We start from the raw sequence: 24,142 nt of genomic DNA on the forward strand, positions 1-24,142 counted from the left end.
CGTTTTACCAGAGTGGCCTCACTCCAACACAGACACTACATAGGTCTTCTTATATACATTTTAGAGACCAAATAACTGGGGATCAGAGAAGCTCATCCGCTTCCATTCACTCACACAGCTTAGACATCTAATAACAGCCTGAATTCAAGCCTGGGGTTTTACAAAGCCTATCATGTCGTACTCCTTGTGTGTAAGCTATTGTTGATCGTCTTAGTTCAAAACAAAACCTCAGACTAGTTGAATAGCATTCTTCCTGTCATCATCTCTTTTTCTGTCACAATGATAGAGCACAAAATCAAGTTAAGGGAGAAGGGGGTTTATTCTGCTTCTCAGTTCAAAGGTAGCATGTGCCATGACAGCAAATCAAGGCAGCAAGATCCAGAAGCAGCTGGTTGCACTGTGTGTGCAGTCAAGAGGCAAGAGCATTACAGGGAGGGGTACTAATGCTCAATCCTCTCCACTTAGTCACTCCAGGAGCTCAGTCGTGAAAAGGGAGACAGTTAATGCAATCAAGATAGCCCCATACGAACATGGCCAGAGGTCTGTCTCCCAGGAGTTCTGGATTCCATCAAGTTGACAATTATAACTAAGTATCAAATTGTCCTACTAAGACATTAGGTTAACCTGAGAATTGATATACATATACTTGTTTTAGATGTAGATATTTTAAATACATCTCATTATGTGGTTTTATGGCTATATGTGAAGCAACTATGCACTGTGATTCCGAGCAGATAAATAAGTGTGCCTTCTGTAGGAACTTGGATATAAAGGAGATGATGAGGGTGAGATAGTTGGAAGGTACATGGGAGACTTGGTTATAATTTTTAAGATGAAGCCTTGGGAATATACTAATTTTCTAGTGGAATGGAACATACACAAAGCAGGCGAGATCCTTGGGAAAGGGAACATGTGTTCAGAAGAACATTCCAGAGAAAGCCCTGGTGACGTTATCAGGAGTCTAAGAAACTTGTTAGGGTAAGAAAGGTACCTTTCCTCAGAAGCAGAAAGAATGACAAGCAATGCAGAAATCACAGGCCCGCGAGATTAGACATCTTTGGGGAAGAATAAGTTAAAGGAATTCCCGCTCTGGCAGACTCAATTCTATCTTACGTATAAAGTGGATGCTGGTTACACAGTCTGGTCCTCCTGGGTTAGAGAAAGAAAAGATTTTTTGTTCCTCCAGCATCAGAAAGGTCATGGGTATCAGCAAGTATAGCAGGCTTCCCTTTGTTCATCCTGGAGGGTAGTACAGCAGATCCTAGTGGATGCCTGCATACAAAGGGCGGTGTGTTACAAGAGGAGAAACAATACAGATGTCACCAGCTGTTGACTGAACAAGTGAGATGTACAACTAAGTATCGTCCAGGCATTGGAAACTCTCCAAAACACAGATGAACCTCAGATACTCCACTGGGTGAAGACACTGCACAGGGAAGACTTTGTAGTATATAATTTCAACTAATGTGGGGTTTCCAGGAGGGCTGGATGTTTCCTGACACAGCGGAGCAGGGGCTTGGGCAGAGAGGGGGGCAGGGAAAGGGGGCAAGTTGGATCATAAGCAGTGTGACAGCTCAAACTTGATAGACTGCTTTTCTGGTGTTGGAGCCGTGGTGTTTTTCTCCCAACAATATCTGGTGGAGAGGAGCACTTGGAGAGAGAAATGGTGATGTTCAAAAGTGAATGGACAGAAGCGTCTGTTGAGGGCTGAGTGCCCACTAAGGCAGACCGCTCATTTATAGACCTGGGTCAATGGCTTTCTTCATTACTAGGAGTCTTGCCTAGGGTCGCCCTCAGAGATTCTAGGGAGCTTCCATTGTACTATTTCCACCTCGCCCCTGAAATGCTCCCTGATTCCAGTTGTCTCAGTTCTCTCTCTCTCTCTCTCTCTCTCTCTCTCTCTCTCTCTCTCTCTCTCTCTCTCTCTCTCTCTCTCCCTTCCTCCCTCCCTTACCCCCTCTCATTTAAAGATTGATTTATTTTATGTACATGAGTACACTGTCTGCATCTACACCTGCATGCCATTTAAGGGATCAGAACTCCTTATAGATGGTTGTGAGCCACCATGTGGTTGCTGGGAATTGAACTCAGGACCCTTGGAAGGGGTAGCTAGTGCTCTTAATCCCTGAGCCATCTCTCCAGCCCCAGGTGTTTCCTTCTTAATCTCTCTCCAGAGTCTTTTCCCTTTTCAATCTCTCAGGTTCTACCTTTCCCTTTTATTTTATATTCCCTTTAGCTTAGCTACACTGGCAACTAGGCTATCAGTGGAGAGGAAAAGAAAATTAATGGTGTGGGGGGGTGTTGACTAGGGATCCCATTGACACTGCTAATCCCCCAGGGCTCAGATGAACTCAGAAGTTTTCCATCAGTTCTAAGTCTTGTCTCCCTCAGCCCCCAGCCTTTGTGAACTGGCTAACCATGAAGTTAATCAGCACAGATTTCTCCTCCTTCTGTCTCCTCCTTTCTTTTAGCAGTTCCCAATCTGCTAATTTTATTTATTGTCTCTGCCCTCTGCAGCCTTATCACTTTCTTTTCTGTGGCTAAAGGGCTCCTCCCTCCATTAATCTATCCCCTTCTCGGTTCTGAAGCAAGAGTTCAGCCAGAGAAGCCCAAAAGCTTCTCAAAGTGTTTTTAAAGATTTATTTATTTTTATGTATGTGAGTACACTGTGGCTGTCTTCAGACACACCAGAAGAGGGCATCAGATCCCATTATGGATGGTTGTGAGCTACCATGTGCTTGCTGGTATTTGAACTCAGGACCTTTGGAAGAGCAGTCAGCTCTCTTAACCACTGAGCCATCTCTCCAACCCCACTATTCACCATTTTTAGTTCAAGTGAATACGTTTTCAATTATGTCCAACATATCCACTTACAGCCCTGCATCGCCTCACCATGGTGGCTTCGTTACCTGCTTTATTTCCCTCACATTAACTCTCGTACACTGCTTCTGTGCCCAAGGAACCCAAGTTTGGGAAAAAAGGAAGAAAACTGATTTGGACTGGGATATTTTTAATATTGTCATCATCTTCCAAACAAAAGTATACTGACACCAGTAAAGAAAGCCACAGTATGAAAATACACAGTTTCAAAGTGGAACTAGGACTCTTATAAGTGGAACTAGAAAGTACCAGGTAGAGGATGGAGACAAGGACCTTCCCAGGCGGAATGATACCCAAAGCACGGTGTACTGGCAGGAGATGGGGCGGGTAGCATGTTTCTTCGTCTCCATTTCAAATGCTGAGCGAGGCAGAAAGCAAACAGTGGTGAGATATTTGTCAAGTGAATGGTTGAATGAACAATGTGTTCTCCAGCAATTTACAGAGAGTCTCTGTGTCAGACTTTTCATCTCTAGTATGAAAGAATTGGACCAGAAATCCCTTGGGCCCATTCCCAAGCCTGCAATTTGGTTTGCCCTTCTCTTTCTCCTGCAGTGCAACTCCCCAGCCAGTACCCACATTGATCCACAACCCGCTCCCCTCCCTAGAGCTCCTACATGGCAGGTGCTGGTGGAGCTTTGAAATTGCTTTTTTAATATATGAGTCTAAGGCCCTCTGGTTCTTGAAGAAAGCATATAAATGAGGACGCCTTCAATGAAATGTGCAAAAGCAGTAAATGAAGCCTATAAAGGAAAAACACATTTATGCTGAGACACAGAAATATCCACTTTAATAGAATTTTATGTGTCATAGCACAGTGGTGTGCTGTTATTCACTGAGATTTGATTCCTGAAACTCATGTTATTTCGGGCTTTTATCTTACGACATTCAATCCTCTTGTACACATTTTCATCAGCCCAATGTCTTTTTCCCATGAACCTACCGCTACTTGATAGCCCAGTCATTTGAGAAAGAGACACGATTGGAGCACAGGGCAGGAGGGCTGCTAATCCGTGTGCCAGAAAGTCTGAGGCCTCAGGACATGATCTGAGCTCTGCATCTGTTAGTGCCTCTGCTAACTGCCTGGGTGGAGATGTGCTCAATTCAATTTGTGGCAATTATTCTGAGAGGATCAAATGCACCAGAGTCATGCATATGGCACATCCTCAGAGAGAAATACTTAGTACCCGTATTTTCTTATCCTACAATTAAACAGGAAAAGATAAGAAGGAAAATAGATCAGCTAGGAAGAAGAGGCCTGTATGGACCAGAGCAGCAAAGCAGTGGCAGTAAAAAGAACAGTACTTAAGGAAGGAAAACTCTTAGGGCCAAGGATATTGTAGCAAAGAGCCCGGGGAAGCTGCCCTGCACTATTTTCCACTCTCTCATCCTGTAGGAAGCGTAGTCTAGGGATAGATTGTCCTGAAGATGCCAGGAGACGTTTCGTTTTAGCTCTGAACCTTCTAGTCTAGCTAACAATGGAGTGTTAACAACAGTGTGGAGTTGTGTCATGGAGACCAGTCGTCAGGCTTGGGCCTTTGAAAATGATCTTAAAATTCTAGAAGCATCCAAATGTTTTATAGAATGCGAGAGACCAAAATCAGGGGCGAAATTATTTCCTCTTTTTAAAGCTCTACAGCCCTTACAGTGACTGAATACTTTTGTTACTTCTGGAAATCAAAGTTTAGTATATTTTGTATAGAGCTGTAAACCCTTGACTTCCCAGTCTCGTCCCATTTCAGGGCCATTTTTAATACGATGTCAGCTAACTTGTATAATGGAATGTATGTCACTTCATGAAGCAAGCTTCCTGTTTTGCTGAATTTGAATCACTTCGACATTGTTTAAAATAAGTCATATCTAAAATGGTCTACACCACTTGAACTTAGAACCCTCCTTTCCCGGGTTTCTTTCAGAAAGCACTGATAAGGTCTCCAGGGCTAAGGGCTGAGGTGGCTGGGATGGGCATCACTTCCAGTCCAGTGCCTTTGCTTGTGGTGATAAGAACACCCGCCAAGGGACTGTCCAGATGGCCTCAGCCTGACATTTTTCTGACATCCATTCATTTGGCGATCAGTCATGAGGCTGTGACTAATTATTGAGAGACTCCTATGAGCAGTGCTTGCTGCCAAGCTCTGAGAATGATTCAAGTCCCACAGAGGCTGTGTCCACACATCACCTTCATCTTCCTCTGCTTGGCCATTAATATCTTCACTTACTATCAGAGTCCTGTTATTAACCCATATTTATCATAAAGAGTTCGGTGCTATTGACCTTAACTAATCAGTCTCAAGCTTTCTGGGCAGATAGCCCAACTTATAAGATATTTATAATGAAATGTCTGGAGCCCAGAAACATAACCCTGTGACGAAGATTAAACGTTGTCTGAGAGCAAAGTTCCTTTTAGCAGAAGGCGAGAATCAGAGGAAGGGTCATAGGGACCAAGGTCGACTGTGTGGAATTACGGTTGAGGTGAGGTAGAAGATGCAGCAGAACTTCGTGTCTTTGTTATGTGTTCCTGCTCACGAGATGCTTCTGCTCCTCATTAGGGAGCTGATCAATAACTCCATCATATAAGCTCCGGCATGACATCTCATAGTTACTATGTATGAGTATGTAGCTCTATGATAATTCTTTACCATCTCACATGGAACCAAATGAAGCCTAATCCTCTTTCTCCCCAAAAGTGCCTGGCTCATGTCAGACAGGAAGGTGTGCTGTGGACTATTGCTGCCCACCCTCATTTTCTAGTTCTTCTGTAGCCTCGTTTCCATTTTTTAGAATGAAAAAGCCTTTAATAGGAATTTGTAAATCCATGAGCAGGACATCAAAATCTACTCAGTGGCGATGAGATCTTCTGGTAGATGACATCACCCTGTGGAAATATACACAGGAGAGTCAAGAATAGTGTGCAGAAGAATGATGGCCGAGGAAGGGAAAAGGCTCGCCCTAGAGTGTACATGTCTACAGGAGACCAGCAGGAACCTGTAAAAGTGGATCTTCTGAGACATAATTACCTTACATTGCTGTCCAAGTTATAAAACTCCACTTACTCATCAGAACTACTACTGGGCAGACAAGTGTCCTGTTTTTATTGATCCCATACTCCTCATCCACTCTCAGCCCTATTCCCGCCCCTTTTGACATCTAGGAAACTTAGGTTCACTTTTCAGGTCTGATCTGAGACATCTCTCTTCCCGCAAGATCCTAACCTAGATTATTACCTTTCTCTGACCTCTCTAGTGAGCCCCCACTGCCTGCATCACAGCCTGTCTACTGATGTAAGGAAAGAGCTCGTCAGTGCAAAGAGCAAAGGAGCATGCCTCACTCACTCCTGAGAACCCCACACAGCAGTCACTCCATAATATTTATTAAATGAATAAATGCATCGGTCGGAATGTTAGATGAATTATTTCACTAATATGCCACTCCTCCATCCAAAGAGTTCCTGAATATTTGTTCTGAAACCCAGATTCTGCACTAGTTCATAAATATTGCTGAAGCAAAATTCCTTAGGGTAGGTGGCTTATATTCAATAGAAAATAAAAAAAAATTGAAGGTCATGAAGTAAATTAGTTTACCATCTTGGGGTAGGATTGAAAGATTTCAAAGAAAGCTAATTATCAGTTGTCATTCTCCATCACATTTGTACCAGTTCCTTTCTACCATAACTATAGAAGACCTTGAGATTGCAGATACAGTGTATAGGAAAGCCACCAGTCACCTTTGTGATGGTTACAGCACAAACTATCTAGAGCACAAAGTGGAGAGGTAGCAACATGGCAGTGAAAGTTCTCCACCTTCTCTGTCACAGAAAACCCTTTTCTCTTCTCTCAGACTTGTGTAAAATGTATTTACTTATTTATTTATTTATTCATTCATTCATTCATTCATTTTACATCCTGATCACAGATGCTCTCCTTCTAGCCCCTCCACAAACATCGTCCTCTCCCATTCTTTATCACCCCACTCTGGCACATCAAGTCACTGCAGGACTAGGAATATCCTCTCCTATTCAGGCCAGACAAGGTGACTCAGTTAGGGTTACTGGATCCAGAGGCAGTTAACAGAGTCAGGAATAGCCTCTTCACTCCAGTTATTGAGGGATCCACATTAAGATCAAGCTGCACACCTTGTAGGAAGGTCCTAGGTCCAGCCCATGTATGTTCTTTGGTTGGTGGTTCAGACTCTGAAAGCCCCAAGGGCCCAGGTGAGTTGACTCTGTTGGTCTTCCTGAGGAGTCCCTGTCCTTTTCGAGTTCCTCAATCCTTCCCCCAACTCTTCCACAAGACTCCTCAGGTCCATCAAGTGTTTGACTGTGGTTCTCTGCATCTCTTTCCACTGGCTAATGGGTGGAGCGTCTCAGAGGACAGTGACACCAGGTTTCTGTCTACCACCATAACAGAGTATCTTTAATAGTGTCAGGGATGTGTTCTTGCCCGTGGGATGGGTCTCAAATTGGGCCGGTCATTGGTTGGCCATTCCCTCCTTTTTGCTCCACCTTGTCCCTGCATGTCTTGTAGGCAGGGCACATTTTGGGTTGAAGGTTTTGTGGATTTGTTGCTGTCCTTATCCCTCCACTTGGTCGTCCTGCCTTGGCCACTTCAGGCTCCATATCCTCTACTGCTAGAAGTCTCAGCTAGAGCCACCCCTGTAGACTCCTCCCAGTGTCCCAGGTCTCTGGCACATCCTAGAGATCGCCTCCATGCAGCCCCCTCTCTGATTTCTGTTTTCTCTCCCTGGCTCTCACTACATTTGAACCCCTGACCCATCCCTGTCTCCTCTTTCACCTAATTACCTTCCTCCATTCACCTTCGATGTCTACTTTATTTCCCCTTCTGAGTAGGATTCAAACATCCTTCCTTTGGCCCTCATTATTTGGCTTCTTTGGGTCTATGGATGCAGGATGATCATCTTGTACTTTATGGCTAATATCCACTTATAATTGAGTACCATGCATGTCCTTTGGATTTGGGTTATCTCGCTCAGGGTGATATTTTCTAGTTTCATCCATTTGCCTGCAAAATTCATGATGCCCTTGTCTTTAATAGCTGAATAGTATTCCGTTGTGTAAAGGAACCACATTTTTTATCCATTCTTCAGTTGAGTGATATCTGGAGAGTATTCAGTTTCTAGCTATTACAAATAAAGCTTCTGTGAGTATGGAGCAAGTATCCTTGTGGTATGGTGGGGCAGCTTTTGGGTATATATCCAGGAGTAGTATATCTGGGTCTTGAGGTAGAACTATTCCCAATTTTCTGAGGAACCGCCAAATTGATTTCCAGAGTGTATGTCCCAGTTTGCCTTTCTTCCCACTAGCAGTGGAGAGCTGTTCCTCTTGCTCTACATTCTTGCCAGCACGTGCTGCTCCTTGAGGTTTTGATCTTAGCCATTCTCATGGATATAAGATGGGATTTCAGAGTCGTTTTGATTTCCCCTTTCCTGATGACGTTAAATATTGCTTTAAGTGCTTCTTGGCTATTTGATATTCCTCTATTGAAAATTCTGTTTAGCTCTGCACCTCCTTTTAAAAATTGGGTTACTTGAGTTATTGGTATCTAATTTCTTGAATTCGTTATGTAGTTTGGGTACAAGTACTGTTACATTGTGTAGAGTTGGTGAAGATATTTCCCCCTTCTGTAGGCTGCCATTTTGTCCTGTACACTGTGTCTTTTGCCTTATAGAAGCTTTACAGTTTCACGAGGTCTTGTTTATTAATTGTTGATCTTAGTTCATGAGCTACGGGAGTTCTGTTCAGGAAGTTGTCTTCGGTACCAATGTGTTCAAGGCTATCCCCCACTTTCTCTTCCATTAGTTTTATGTTGCGGTCTAAGATGTATTTATTTATTATGTAAATGATGTTCTGGCTGCATGTATGCCTCCATGCCAGAAGAGGGCGCCAGATCTTATTATAGAGGTGTACGAGCCACCGTGTGGTTGCTCGGGATGTCTGTTAGAGCCATCTCTGCAGCCCCGTATTACATGTTAAATGTTCAAAAGTGTAGTCTAGGGAATTATTTCCGTGAGATACCTCAGCAGATGAAGGGTCTTGCTGCCAAGCCTGACCAGCTGAGATCAGTCCCTGGAAGTTGTCCTCCAACTCCCACAGGGGTGTCATGTTACCTCCATAACCCCACACACAGACCCCAACACACTAAATAAATAAATACATATTTAAAATACATTATTTCAATAGATGTTTTTATAAGTCAAACTAACTACCTAACTTTGTCATAAATTGTAGAAGATATATAGTGTTGTAAGGAAATATTTATGAGAATGGTTTTTAAGAAGCAAATAATAAACACCTCAGGGACATACTCTAGGATTTGGAGGAGGGCTTATGAGCAACGTACATAATTAGGAAAAACAAAATAAATTTTAAGTGTCTAAATAATAAAGCAATGGGGCACATTAGGAGATTTTCTTCTCAGCCTTTTAAAAGATTATGAGTTTGCGTTTTACCATTTCTATGAATAGGTAGAATCATTAAAAATTGAAATGTATCTTTTTGATAGTTTAATAACTACAATCTTTAAGAGCTTTCCTTATGTTCTTTTATTTTATCATCACAATTCTATCCTACACTTCCTCCTCCTCCTCTATCTCCCAATTTTGAAACATTTTATAGATTTTTAATTTGGTTATTAACATCAGCTACTGCTACTTTGAAAAGGTATATTTTTTGCTTTAAAAGAGTCAAAAACAAAATGAAGTTACTTTCTGAAAAATAGCTACCCAAGTTTTATAAATTTCATTTGAAAACAATTTCTAATAAACAGAGATTTGACATGTTTGTGAACTTGGAAAATTGCATTGGGTTATATTTGATAATATAAAGATTTGGTGTACTTTACAAGTATGGTACTGTGATTATGCTATGATTTTTAAAAGATTTATTATCCTTTGAGTATATGCTGTTGCTTTAAAATAATAAAACATGAAAGAAAATAAATCTTCAGACAGATATAAAGATCATCATAAATTAGAAGGTGGGATATATGTAGAATAAAAATCTACTTTGGCAGATGTTTGAAATAATTTACAATTTAAAGTTAAAATAAGAAAGGCTAGTGGTTGGGTTAAACCGAGAGAAAATAAATGTTTTTCATTTTCTTAGCAAAGTCGAGATTTTAGAATGGCTGTTTCTGGAATCTTCCCCCTGGTGTTGGAAAAGCTGTTGCAATTGTTCAGATGTATCTTCTCTGACGTTGATTTAATTAACTTCCTTTAGTACCCATCCAACTAAAAGTATCTGTCTGAGAAGCATTTTGTGTTTATTTTCTTCAGGATTGTGGAGAAAGGCTATTACAGTGAACGCGACGCGGCCGATGCTGTGAAGCAGATCCTGGAGGCAGTTGCTGTAAGTACGAATCAGCAGCCGTGAGTGTTCAACCGTTGGCCACCTCTGCCTTTTACAGGCATCATTCAAGCCATGCAGGTGTGTGGTGTCAATGCAAGCAAAGTGCAGGCGTGGATGAGGTAGCGCAAGAAAATATGCTTAATTAATGCACATAGCGAACTGGCTACTCGCATCTGAAGGATGTGCCGCCCTGTAGGTCCGTCGAGCTATTCACAGTCTGTCTACTGCTCTTACTTGTTCTCTAACATCTCCTTCCTCACTTTTCAGTGTATTTCTTTGTTGGTTTTATTTTATGCAGTTCGATTGGAAATGGAAGAAGGTAAAATAAGTTAAACATGGGCCCTAAAGCATAGAGATTGCTGCTGTTGCATTTCCTTTTATATTTGAGGGAAAATATAAGATGAAATTTTATATTGACGTACAACTTTATAAATTAATCGTGGAGGCAAATACACGTTTATGAATACGTCATTTCACAATTTGGTTCGAAATTCAGGTAATTGTTACCTAGATGAGACATGTTTCAACTATGCTGATTAAAATCTTCCAATATGGTCGCTGGTTTCCATTTCTACACACACACACACACACACACACACACACACACACACACACGTACATGTAAGTGTCAGGAACCCAGAAGATGGTGTCGGAGTCCCTGGAGCTGAAGTTATAGAGTGCCCTAACTGAGTGCTGGCAGCTGAACTCAGATGGCCTGGAAGAGCAGTAAGCTGTCAGCTGCTGGACCATCTCTCCAGCTCTGGTCACTGGCTAGATTATCTTAATGATTCATTGTTGAGCATGAAGCTAAAACAACTTATTTTCTGAGCATACACAACAGGTCCCAAAGAAGGATGTTTACCAGAATTAGTTAAAAAATAAAATAACCACACACCTTTGCTTCTGGCACTCAGGAGGCATCCCTTGAGTTTGAGGCTAGCCAAGTTACAGAGAGAGTTCCAGCAGAGCCAGGGCTATGGAGAGAAATCCCACAGCCAAATAATACTATTCTTCAGTTTGTTATCTTAAGAAATCACCAAAAAAAAAGAGAAAACAAACACACGTTCCACTCATTTCATCCACAGGAAAAACAAGTGTGGGCTGGGAAGAGGCTTGGTGGATAGGAGGATTTGCTGTGCGACCGAGAACAGAATTCAAATACCTAGTACATATGTTGAAACCAAGGCATCACTCTACCCCCAATGCCGTGGGTAGAAACATGCTGGTCCTGGTCACTCGCTGGCCAGCAACCCTAGAAGCTACAGTGAGTTTCAGGTTCACTGAAAGACTCTGTCTCAAAAAGAAGCTGATATGACTCGGTGGTTAAAAAGCATTTGCTGCAAAGTCCCAGGGTCTGATTGTATCCCCAGGACCTATAAGGTGAAGGAAAGAATCAACTCTATTCTGCACACATACATTATAACATACGGATGGACACACACACACACACACACACACACACACACACAAAATGAAGTAAGCGAACAAATATGGTTGTAAAAATAAACACTAAGGAGGTGAGCAATAGAATACTATTTACACTAACACACACATCCTAACATATGCATGGATGTACATATCACACAGAGAGAGGGGGAAAGAGAGAGAAAATAGAGAAAAGGAAAACACTGGAAAGGATTAATAAAATTTTACCCTATATGTACGACATACATCCTGGCTACTTGTATACTGAGTATCAAGTTCATATTCTCACTGTACACAAAAGCAGCCACATTCTACGTTATTTTTCACCCTAGTTTCTTAGGCTTCCAAACTCGGGAATGATTTCTAATACGTCCTCTCTCTCCTCTCCTCTCCCTTCTCACCTTGAGTTGGATCTCCCTTCATCTGGCCCTGAACCCAATCTCGCTCACCGCCGAGACGGTGTGCTGGCGCGAGTTTCCAAAATGTGCTTCTATTTGCTCCGATTCCTGTCCTTAAGTGCATGTCTAGAATTGTCTTTCATAATTGCTACTTCTGTTTGGGGAGGTCTTAGTTCAACGATGGCAGTAGTAAGTGTATATTAAAGACTGATTTGTAATCTGTCAGACTTTGCGGGTAGACCTTGCTCACATCAGCCAGCAGTCAAAGGCACGTTGGGAGTCAGAGCTGAGCTTGGCTTTGTACAGGAGCTGGGGCGTATCCCTAATTTCCTCTTCTAAATCCGGCCTAACATTTCACCCTAACATGGTAGTGGGAAGGCTGAGAGTGTACATCAAAGCGGCGTTCAGGAGAGCAGAAGAGCAGAGCATTAAATCGATTCTTTACTAAATGTTGTAAATCTGAACAAACAAAAGCTGGCCTATGCTCAGCTTACGATCATTCAGGACGCTTTTCTGTGCTTTACATGTTACATCAACCAAAAGTTTAAGACCAAGGTACGCTGGTGATTGGGTGTGTGCGTATCTGTCACGGGAGAGCTTCTGGCAGCCTCCCGAGCAGGGCATTTGTAGATTACCACCCAGGTTAGCATGCTTTCATGTTTTTACCTCTGTCACCTGCTCTTGGTTCCACACATGTGGCTATATGTGGGCCAGTGCAAGGAAGGGAACAGGAGAGATACCCGTGTCCTTCCACGGAACTCCTTTTCTCAGGCTTCTCTAGAGAAAGGACACTTTTCTTGTTTTCCAAAACAGAATAATCCTCAAAGATTATTCTTCATCTTAGCAAAAGTCAGAGTGTGCACGGCGGGGGCTGGGTCTCCGGAAGTTCACGGAGGGTGTGAAGAACTCAGGCAAGCGGCTGGAGCTACCAGGACCCTTTGACACTGAACTTGGTTCCCAACGTGCTTCCTGTTTTACAACGGTCACTGTTTTTCGTCTTCAGAAAGTGATGCAGTCAATATGTTCGTTAACGTGCCCCCATGCTTTGAGCCTTCTGAACGTATATAAAAATACCCCTTGATCTCCAGTCCAGACTTTAAGACAGAAGCTGCATTTGGCTCAGCTTGAATCAGAAAACCCCTTCCTAGTCCAATGGGCTCTGGTTGGGGTGAAAAATGTGGGGTATGAATGTAGTTAGAGCAGGGTAAGGAGAGGCTTCTGGAGGGGATGCGGAGTGGTGCGATGTGTGGAGTCATGGGTGTGTGTGTGTGTGGAGTGTTCTGGGGAGTGGGGTGGCTGTTTCGGCGAGGGAGGCTGCACCTCTGGTACTTTCCATTCTGCTGCCGTTCTTCACTGCCAGTTCTTCAGATGCGTGTCTGTCCTTCATGGAATGTTACATCGTGGTGCAGTTTTGAATGACAGGCCGTTGTATGCTGTCAGAAGACAGTGATTTCAGGACTGGAGAGATGGCTCAGTATTGAGTACTTGCTGCTCTCACAGAGAGGCTGGGTTCAGTTTCTAGCATTCCCAGGGTCCTTTACAACTGTCTGTAACCCCAGTCTGTAACCACAGATGCCCTCTTCTGGCCTCTGTGGAACAGGGCAAACATATGGTACACTTGCCTATGTGAAGACAAAACACTCAAACACATAAAAATAAATACACACAGATGGGTGCCAACATCCCCGCTTTTTTTTTAAATATGTGTGATCTCACTTTAAGTAAGATCTTACTTTGAAGGGAGCCTTCCTTGTGTACCTCGCATGAACCAACTTCCTGAGACCAAGTGCAGTCGCTTTCCACACCACACATTTCTTCCCTTTGTATTCAGGCTGTCTCAGGCAGGCACATGCAGAAATCTCTTTTTCTCTAATACTAACCTAGGACTCTGGCCGTGTCCTTCAGGCTTGTCTCACCTTGGTGACACTGCCACTCGACATCTGTCTCCTAAAATCCTAGTCTTCATCCTACTGAATCTTGCCAGTCTGAATGTTGCCAGGCAACAACATGAATTTGACCACTTGTTCTCATCATTACTAATCCCTCTAATACCCTGCCAAACCTAACTGGCTACACAATTCCATGACCTCACATCCGCTCTCCTCCCCTGGAGTTATGACGCCAGTGATAAACCATTCTAATCACTCCTATGATTAGGTCACATTGGCACCTGAGAACTCTCTGGGTGCGGTGAGGAAGCCTGAAGTCCTAACACATCACAGGCAGAAGCAAGAGCATAGTGAGTTTGAGGTCAGTGTGTGCTATACACACAACGAGCTCTAGGCTAGCCTGGGTTACATAGTGACTTGGGAAAAAAGGCAGAACAAGATAATCAAACATTCCTGGATATCCCAGAATATCTCCCATATTGAGGGCTCTCCCGACACCCCACTCTCAGGGCACTTGACCACCACTCTCCTTTTCTGTGTTTGCCCCCGTTGGTCCCCTTTTCTGACCCTAGAAAGACCTAAGCTAATTTCTATCTCGAACCTGTTTTCTCTGATCCCTATTCTGTCACATTTGATCACAGTTTATGTTCTGCTTCCTGGTTCCCACTGTAAGGTTCTAACTCTAGAGCGACCTTCCATTGTGTGAAAACTGTGCCTTCCGCATCCTTTCCAAGCTGCCTCAGTTCAAAACCATGCATTATTGTCTCCATGAACCTACAGGAACCTGGTAGTGTACCTTGGTTCAGTACCGCATGTTATTGTCTTTGTGAACCTACATTACTTGAAAGTGTACTTTACTTTGTGCTTAATATTTATCCCCTAGTCCCACAAAAGTGGGAGCCTGGTTTCCACTGATCTTCTCTCAGTCTGTAATGAGATATCTGGCTTATCCGTTTCATAGGAAACAAAGCAATATCCCATTGCCTCCATGAATGAAATCCCTCCCCTGCTCCCTCTGTGTCATTCCATTCATTTTCTGTGTAGTATGGATCCAGAAGTTTTCTATTTCTCCTTTCAAGTTGCCTTCACCTGTTGACATGCCTACTGTTCTTGGGTTTATTACAGTAAGCGTGTTTCAACTTAGCAATGCCAACAGATAGCTGCCATTAGAAACGCTGGTGACCCTCAGTGAATGGGAACGGATGTTCTTAGCATCGAAATCTCCCATGCAGCACATACCGATTTAGGAAACAATGGATCCAGTCAGGGAAGCTGCAGATAAGCCTCCCTAAGAAGAGTGAAACAAAACCCCAAGACCTCTGTCTATTCTAGGCTGGAAAGTTAGGCTGATTGCTGTTAATCCTGTGTTTTTTTAAAGTATTATTTTACCCATTCACAGAATTCCCGTTTACATTCTAAACTACTACATTCAAGCCAGACATCCTTGAAACAGGCTATCAAAAGATCTCCGAGAAACTAAGGGTTAAGAGAATTCAAACCTTTTCCCCAAATGTTTCACAGGTAGAAGGCAAAGCAGATTTAGACTTGAGAGAAATGATTGGCATCTTCAAAATAGCTTATTGTCAACTACAAAGCTATAGCTAGCTATGGAAAATGGGACATTTGGGACTCAGGGTAATCTGAAGTCATGGCTTTAAAATTGAGAAATGCCAGGGAACTGGCTAGAAAGAGAGAGGAATGTGGCACTTATGGAGGGAAGGAAGCAGAGCTTAGTGACAGAGGCTCAGCAGGCAAATGGTGGCTGCAGAAAAGGGGCTGCAGCGGTGGCAGTAGAGAGGGACATAGGACAGAAAGGAGACCCTGGAACATCCCACACCCGTGCACCTCACACAGGCTGCGAACACAGAAGCAAAAACAGCCTGCAGAGCCTGGGGGGAAATGTGTTACAGGCATAGCTGTCCCATGCATGTGACATATGTCACAGCCTACATTTCCTTTCTCTGTGTATGCTACTCTTTCTCCTACTATAATGCTGCCTCTTCTGCTTTCAACCCCTCCGATGGCAGTTAGGAGAGTCTGCAAGCAAATTTGAAATCGACTTTAGCTTTGAATGCTTAAGGCAGATCTTTAAGTCTTCCTCAATGGTATCTCTCCTTGAAATAAATCACCATAGTTACTGGCGAATCGGTCTAGGTTGCTCTGAACATTCTGGAGCAGTCTCCTTGTCCTAGCCAACCTTAAAGGACAAGCACAACAAGAGAGTGTTCTGTCGCCCCATGCCTCTTACTACTACCACCATTGCCGGTCTCTTTCCTGGAGCCACCATTTGCCTGCTGAGCCTCTGTTTCCAAAATGTCACCAGGCCCTGCTTACCTCCACAAGTGTCACATTCCTTCTCTTTTTTTCTAGCCACAACTCTCTGGAGTACATCTCAACTAAAGGCAAGACTTTAGAGCCTGGAGATAATTTGTACATGTGGAGTAGAGCACTAAATTATTTGGTTAAAACTGAGAAAACGGTTATCACAGAGCTTTTGGAAGAGTTGTTGGATAATGGTGACAAATAATTGTAGGGAAAAGCATTAAAACCTTCAAGACGATGTGAAAAAAAAAAACAGAGCATTTAAGCATCAAAATAATAGGTAGTTGAGATTGGAAAGAAGCCTGGGGAGGGGGGGGTAAAGTGCTTGCTGTGCTTGTGTGAGGACCTGAGTTGGGATCCTCAGCTGCAGCAGGGGACTGCTGGCCAGTCATTGAATTGAAGTTCCAGCAGGGGACCCTATGCCAGTTAGGCTTCATGGTAAACCTTGCACAGTTGGAAGAAGGGACCCCATTGAGGCATTGTCTTCTTTGGCTAAACCTTCAACCGTGTCTAGGAAGCCTTTTCTTAATCGCTAACCGATGTCAGGCCCAGCACACTGTGGGCATTACCAGCCTTAGGCAAGTGAGTCTGGACTGTAAGAAGTGTAACTGAGAAAGCCAGGGAAAGCCAATGAGTAAGCAGCATTCCTCTGCAGTGTCTGCTTCGATCCCTGCCTCCAGGGTCCTGCCCTGACTTTCCTCAGGTGATGAACTGTTGCCTGGAAGTATATGGTGAAATAAATTCTTTCCTCCCTTAGCTGCTTTTGGCAACCAGGACACTGAGCCTCAAACACTAAGAAGGGGAGCAATAGAGGAACACACCTGACATCCACCTCAGAGACTGGGGAATGACAAAAGAGAGCCACTAGGGCCACCACGGTGACATGCCATTGCAAGGGGAACCAGAGCTTGGTTTTAGAGAGATGTGGTTAGGGACACTACTTAGGAAAACTGACTCAGAAAGCAAACAGGGAGCAGCTCCCTCACCTTCTCCAACGTCCAGCCTCACGTCCAACTCATGGCAAAGCCAAGATATGGAAAATGGTGGCCTAAATGTCAGATTCCAGCTTTGTAAAGGGGACTATAGAAAGATGAGTTTAAAGTTGAGAGATCATAGTATAAATAATTTTACAGGCACTTATTTATAAATTTCTCAAAATTCACTGTTTTCCATGGTTTTCTCATGTTTGTCGTCTTCACAGGGTAAGGAATGATTCTAGAAGCTAATGAAATAAAACCAAAAGAATCAATACTAATGTGAACCACTATTTGTCTTCAGTTCTGAGGACCATGCTAAAGAACAGTTACACATTTTGTAAGGGTTCTATTATCTGCCTTACACCATTTGATGTGTAGACCCCCATCTCTCACCCTGCTGTCTTACTCATTGCTGAGAGAGGAACATAGGCTCCTTTAGAAGAATGGAAATTATCAGAACTTCTTTCCCCACCTTCCCTTTTAGCATGAGTCAGGGCATCTGACCTGATCCCGTGCAATGGCTTGTGTGTGTGTGTGTGTGTGTGTGTGTGTGTGTGTGTGTGTGTGTGTGTGTGTGTTGGGGGGGAGCTTGTCACATTTTGGGGAAATTTCCCATTCATACAAGGAGGCCCAAATGATGAGAAGCTATTTATGTTTCCCTGCCTTAGTGGAGTCTGTAGGTGATGTTGAAAATTGCTTTGCTGCCTTTGTAATTATAAAGAGTAATATAATTACATAGAAGGCAGAGGGTAAGAAAAAAAATCACCAGCGGATCTTCCTCCCTCTTGGAATCTCACAGAGGACAGTAGTACACAGTGCTTCTGTCACTTTGAGTTGTAGGTCCTGTTACTTGGACACACGGAACTCCTTGAGCAAACTTCTGAGTGGATCTCAAAGATGAGTGTATGGCATGATTTCCCGTCCATCAGTTCTAACACAAGGGGCACACTCCAGGTAAAAGATTCTGGTCCCACCGATTTCCCAAAATTGTGTTCCACTAAATATCAAATGCACACCCACACGCCACTAAATCCGGGTGAAGTGAGGCTTGAAGGGATAATGAGGTTGAAGGCGATTAAGAATCAGCTTGCTTCTGACACTTATCCCTCGTTTCTGTGAATACCATGCCTACTCAGTTCTACTTAGTGTCAATGAAACAATTCTGAGAGATTAATGAAGCAGTGTGAGGACAGAACAGAGAATGTAGATTGTTTGATATAATCAGTCTATTCCTGTGGGAGATAATTCTCTCTTTCTCTCTGTCTCTGTCTCTGTCTCTCTGTGTCTGTCTTTCTGTCTCTCTGCTCAGACTTAATGATGGATGTTAATTAATGCAAGGTATAGAATATTAAAATATTATGATACTATTTTACCCATAAATAAGAACTACTGAGAATCGAGAAATCAGAACTAGCAAAATAAAAAGGAGAAACATTTCTGTTAATATTCTAATTTTTATAAATGTATAATAAAATACTTTGGTGGCTCAGGCAGAGCCTAGATCACTTTATCTAATTATTTTAACAGATTTGGGAGCAGGGGATAATCTATATCCCTTTCGAATCTCAGTATTAGAAAACTGGTGATCTAAAAGCAATTTCTGGTGGGGGAATGTTCTCCTCTCTGAACATTTCCACACATCATTGTCAGGACCAATAAGAACGATGTCAGAAGCTTATCAAGTTCTACCTGTGGTCTTCTTTCCTTGGAATCCCAGGAGAATGGAGATGAATTCTTGAACATGTATTTAGTAATTTTCTGAATAATGTAATAGAATATTACATTGATGATCACATTCTATATCACATCTGTGGTTTGGGGTTGTGTAAATTTTGGATGATGTTGTCCTAGTTTCTAACTGCTGTGATAAAATGTTAACAGAAGCCAGCTAGAGGAGGAAACGGTTCATTCACCTTACAGGTTATGTCAGCTCATGATTGAGGAAAGCCAGGGCAGGATCTCTAGACAGGAATTGATGCATATTCTGTGGAGAAAACTGTTTACTGCCCCAATCCCAGTCTCATATCCACGCTACTTCTTTTATATACCCCAGGTCCACCTGCTTAAGGTTGGTACTACTGACAGTAGGGTGAACCCTACATTAATTAATAATCAGGAAAATGGCCCCACAGATATCCCAGTAGGCCATAGAATGGAGACAGTTCCTCAATGGAGACCCCCTCTCCCATATGTGCTACGTTGTCAACCAAGATAAATCATTCCAATCCCATCCCTCAGCAACATGATACAGCAATATAAAACATAGTCCATTTCACTTATAATCCATAGTCTGTTTTCACTCCCCTCTGTCTCTCATTAGAAAAGAACAGGCTTCTAAGAGATGGCAATGCCATATCATAAAATAAATATAATAAGAAAAAAACAAAAGCTATCACATAGAAGCTGGACAAGAGAAACCAACATAAGGAGAAGAGCCCAAGAGAAGACCAAGACCCACTCAGGAGTCCCATAACAACCTAAACTGGAAGCCATAATGTATACGCCAACAACCCGGTGCAGACCCACGCAGGCCTGTGCATGCTGCTTCAGTCTCTGTGAGTTTATATGAGTGTCTTCATGTTGATTTAGAGGGTCTTGTTTTCTTGGTGTCCACCATCCTCTCTGGGTTTTACACTCTTTCTTCCCCCTCTTCTTCAGGGTTCCCTGAGCTCTGAGAGAAGGGGTGTGATGATGTAATCCCATTTAGGAATGTGTGTTCCCAGACTCTCACTCTGCATAACATCTGGATGCAGCTCTCTGTGTTGGAACATATTTATCTGCTGCAGGATAAAGCTTCTCTGATGACAGCTAAACAAGATGCTCGTCTGAGTATAGCAGAATATCATTGAGTCATTTTATCACTATTTTTAAAACATAGTATTTAGCCTTACCCTAGGTCCTTGTGGTATCTAGTCTCTGGTTCTTGGTCACCCTACCAACATCAGGTATAGATTCCATCTCGTGGAGTGGACCTTAGGTCAGATCAGTTACTTGTTGCTAGCACATGCTTTGTCCCCCATTACTGCCGCATATCATGCAGGTAGGGCACCATCACAGACCGGTTTTGTGGTTGCTTGGTGTTTGGGTTTTTCCTTTGGTATCCTACAGAGCTCCTTCCTTTACCAAAGATCCTAGTAGGGGGTGAAGGCTCTGTGAAGGCACCAGCTCGATTTCTTGATGTTCAATGAGTTGAATAGGTGTCGCCACCAAAAGAGCCTTGCTATTAGTTTGTGGAGAGCAACCTATAATCTTGGCAACAGCCTAGGTTTGGGAATGCCTATGGGATGCCATTGTCCAATAGGTCAGTTAAATGTAGCCCAATCCCAGTACTGGGATGGTAGCTTGTCACCAAGGTGACAAGAGATGGTGAGCTGGGACTCCCCATTACATGGCAATTTCATTTAGATCACCTTCATATATGTGTATATTTATGAAGCTTATGCTGAAACATGTATCTATACTCTTCCTGAAATGGCCCTTAATTTTAACTCTCTCTACCCATATTTCCTCCCTCATTCCCTTCTCCCTGTCCCCTCCCCACTTCATCTTCCTGTTCCAGTCCCCTCATTCATCCATAACTATCTGTTCTATTTCCCCTTCCAGACAAGATCTGTCCCACCCCAGCCCATTACTCTGATGAACTCTGTGGGGTTCTAAGGATTGTAACTTTGTCATTGACTAACAGCTAATATCCACATATAAGCAAACGTGTCTTTTTTGTCTTTCTGGGTCTTGGATATCACACTCAAATGACTTTTTCCTTTACCTGTATAACTGGATTTCATAATAATATTTTTTAACAGCTGAGAAATACTCCATTGTGCAAATGTACACATTTATTTATTTATTCATTCTTCTGTTGAAGGGCATTTAAGCTGCTTCCAACTTCTGGCTATTATAAGTAGAGAAGCAGTCAACATGCTCGAGTTTTGTGGCAAGATGAAGCATTCTTTGGGTATATGCCCAAGAGTGGTATAACTGGCTCTTGAAGTAGATTGAATTCCATCTTCCTGAGACATTTCCACACTGATTTCCACGGTGGCTGTACAAGTTTGCACTCACGAAGCAATGGATGCATGGTCCTCTTCCTCCTCATCCCCACCAGCATGAACTGTCTCTTGTAGCCATTCTGACAGGTTTAAGATCCCAGAGTGACTCTGATTTGCATTTTCCTGATGATAAAGGATGTTGAGCATTTCTTTAAATGTTTTTTAGCCATATATTGAATTATTCCTGTATCTCTCGATGAAACCCACTTGATCATCATGGGTGATCTTTCTGATGTGTTCTTAGATTCAGTTTGTAACCATTTACTAACCATTTTTTTGCATCTATGTTCATAAGGAAAAATGGTTTGTATATTCTCTCTCTCTCTCTCTCTCTCTCTCTCTCTCTGTTGGGTCTTTACATGCCTTGGGTATTAGGGTACTATGGCCTTGCAAAATGAATTTTGCCATGTTTCTTCTGTTTTTATTTTGTGGGATATTTTAGTAGTATTAACTCTTCTTTGAAGGTCTAATAGAATTCTGCACTAAACCCATCTGGTTCTGGGCTTTTTTTTTTTTTTTTTTTTTTTTTTTTGGTTGGGAGAATTTAAATGACTGCTTCTATTTCACTAGAGATTATATGTCAGTTTAAATTGTTTATCTAACTTTCATTTAACCTTGGCACTTGGTAGCCTTTGCCCCATCCATACCATAGCTTTTGTGAGTTGATCATGAGGAAATACTTCCCAGAAGTATTTTGTTTCAACAATGTTGATCTCTTATCATTGTTTTACCCTCAGCTAACTGACATCCATTGTCTCAGTAAAGCAAAAATTTCACCTCCATTTTTTTTCTTTTTGCAAAATATATTGGATTGCTCTTGAAGAGAGTTTAAGGTTTGGTTTTAAACCTGGCAGCCTGCCTGTCAGCAAACTTACATCTCTCTCATTGTGTCCAAGTGCCTTCAGCTAGTAATATTTCATTAAATCCAAAAGAAGAAAATAGTTTAATTTTGATTAAAGTTTTTGTTTCTGAGAACAGTTCACATTAGACTCATTTAACCCAAAACAGGGCCATTTTCTGTTCCTTTATACAGTCTTCTCCTCACACAAAATCAGAAATGTGAGCCTCCTAACTCAGGCAGCTATGGAAACGGATGGAGACCTCAGTGCACATAGCTCTCCGCCGATCGCTGGCTTTTACCATAAATTGTTGCTCATTTTCCAGCTCCTCAAGCTCATAAAATTTAATGCAGCTGTTGCCGACTGAGTCCTCAGGCTGCTTTTACCTCAGGTACAGGTAACTTCGGAGCCAGAGGATGAGTGGACTGACTCCCACTCAGCAATTTCCTGTGCTTTCAAACTGCACGAGCGTACCAGTTCCTCCTTCTCCAACACTGCTTAACTACAGTAGAGACAAACTGCTTGTCAGAATTCAGGAGACTTTTCACTCCCTTATTCAGCTTCTTTTACATGCCAGGAATGATGGAGAAACAGTTCAATAGGTGTTAATGTGGGCCTTTTACGGCAAGTGCAGCCAACACAGTATGACCATTTTTTTATTGAAGAATATATCAAGTAACTCAACAATTCTGCATATAATAAGATTTTATTTCCCGTCTACGTTTCCAGTGATGAACAATGTATTGAGGTACATCCCTATTGTATTACCCATTTATGTAACATCTTCATTAAGTCCTAACGGATTACATTCATGGGGTTATCTTTTAATCTCTGAAATTACTCCTATATTTTACATCCATGCCTAAAGTATATGTGAAACTCTCACGGATGATACTCCACATTTTCTTTTAAACTATCTAGTTAGACTTTCTTCCTTCCTCTCAATGGATGACCCAAGGTTTTAGTGGACTGTTTTTGAGATTTCAATGAAGCAGTGTTATTAAGGGATACCGCAACCTGTGTGTGCCCATAAGAGAATTAAAATTACATGGCATAAATATTCACATGTTAATTTTTCTTTACTAAAAGTCAAAAAGAAGACTTTAAGAATGGATAATAACAATATAGTTATCATTTACAAATGAGTTTTCTAACAACTTCACTGTTAAAATAATCTTAATTACTTCACCTTGCAAAGAATACAAGATTTGTCATTTAATCTGTTCAGCTCCTGATGCATAAAATATATTTAAGCCAAGTATCTATTTATAGCATTCCAGTTCCCAGATTCCTATTCAACAAAAATCCCAAGACTGTTTAATTTGTCTTCCATTTGTAACTTAAGCAGGTAATCCTGAACCTCTTTGCTCTTGCTCAAGTCCTGCCACCATACAGCTACTGGGTTTAGTGTCTAATTAACAGAAAGGAAAGAAACCATTTATTGACAATTGTCAAATGTTGCATTGTAGATGTATTTCTCATGAATATTGATATTTAATACATGGAGCCCAACAAAGGGGACACGTGGGGCTAATAACTATGGAGAGACCACAGTGCTAGTAAAGACAAAAGCCAAGTCCAGCCAGAAAATAACAACAGTAAGAGTAAGAAAACCAACCCTTCTGCATAGCAGAGAACAGAGGGGACTGGGTGAGTGCATTTCCCTAATGGACAAGAGGCAGGATTGATGAGGAACTGCCAGATCCTCCCAGAGATGCATTATTTTACATCATATTTCCTTCTCAGAGGACACAGATCTTTCTTTTCTGTCTGGTACTCTGTAGTTCTATCCAAAAATATATTATCCTTATTTAAGGACTTGCTTTAACTCTTAATATCAAACCTTTGAAAGTGATTTTTTTGAGAAACAATACTAATAGCCCTGTGAAAAGCTTGAGAATAACATGCGATGTATCCATCAATACAACCTTCTCTACCTTTCTTAGTTCTCATTGTGTGCAACTAAGACCACTAACACAATTTGAAGCCAAATTTGATGCAAG

The 24,142-nt window shown here is 42.2% G+C and overlaps 1 protein-coding gene and 1 long non-coding RNA gene across 16 annotated transcripts in view; one reads left to right on the forward strand and one right to left on the reverse strand.

Moving 5' to 3' along the window:
* Camk4 (calcium/calmodulin-dependent protein kinase IV) overlaps window positions 1-24,142 on the forward strand; it is a 280,008-nt gene that overhangs the window by 201,519 nt on the left and 54,347 nt on the right. For all 15 annotated transcript variants that reach the window (XM_087592142.1, XM_087592146.1, XM_087592138.1 and 12 more), the window contains 1 exon segment: window positions 10,168-10,240. In XM_087592142.1, coding sequence (XP_087448268.1) covers window positions 10,168-10,240 — 73 coding nt within the window.
* On the reverse strand, window positions 13,068-16,516 carry LOC147999716 (uncharacterized). The gene is made up of 2 exons (XR_015642847.1): window positions 16,302-16,516; window positions 13,068-15,367 (listed from the first exon to the last, which is right to left on the reverse strand). It is a non-coding gene; the product is annotated as an uncharacterized LOC147999716 (long non-coding RNA).

The sequence above is a fragment of the Rattus norvegicus genome, chromosome 18 (genome assembly GCF_021556685.1).
Source record: "Rattus norvegicus strain SHRSP/BbbUtx chromosome 18, alternate assembly SHRSP_T2T, whole genome shotgun sequence".
NCBI classification, from domain to species: domain Eukaryota; kingdom Metazoa; phylum Chordata; class Mammalia; order Rodentia; family Muridae; genus Rattus; species Rattus norvegicus.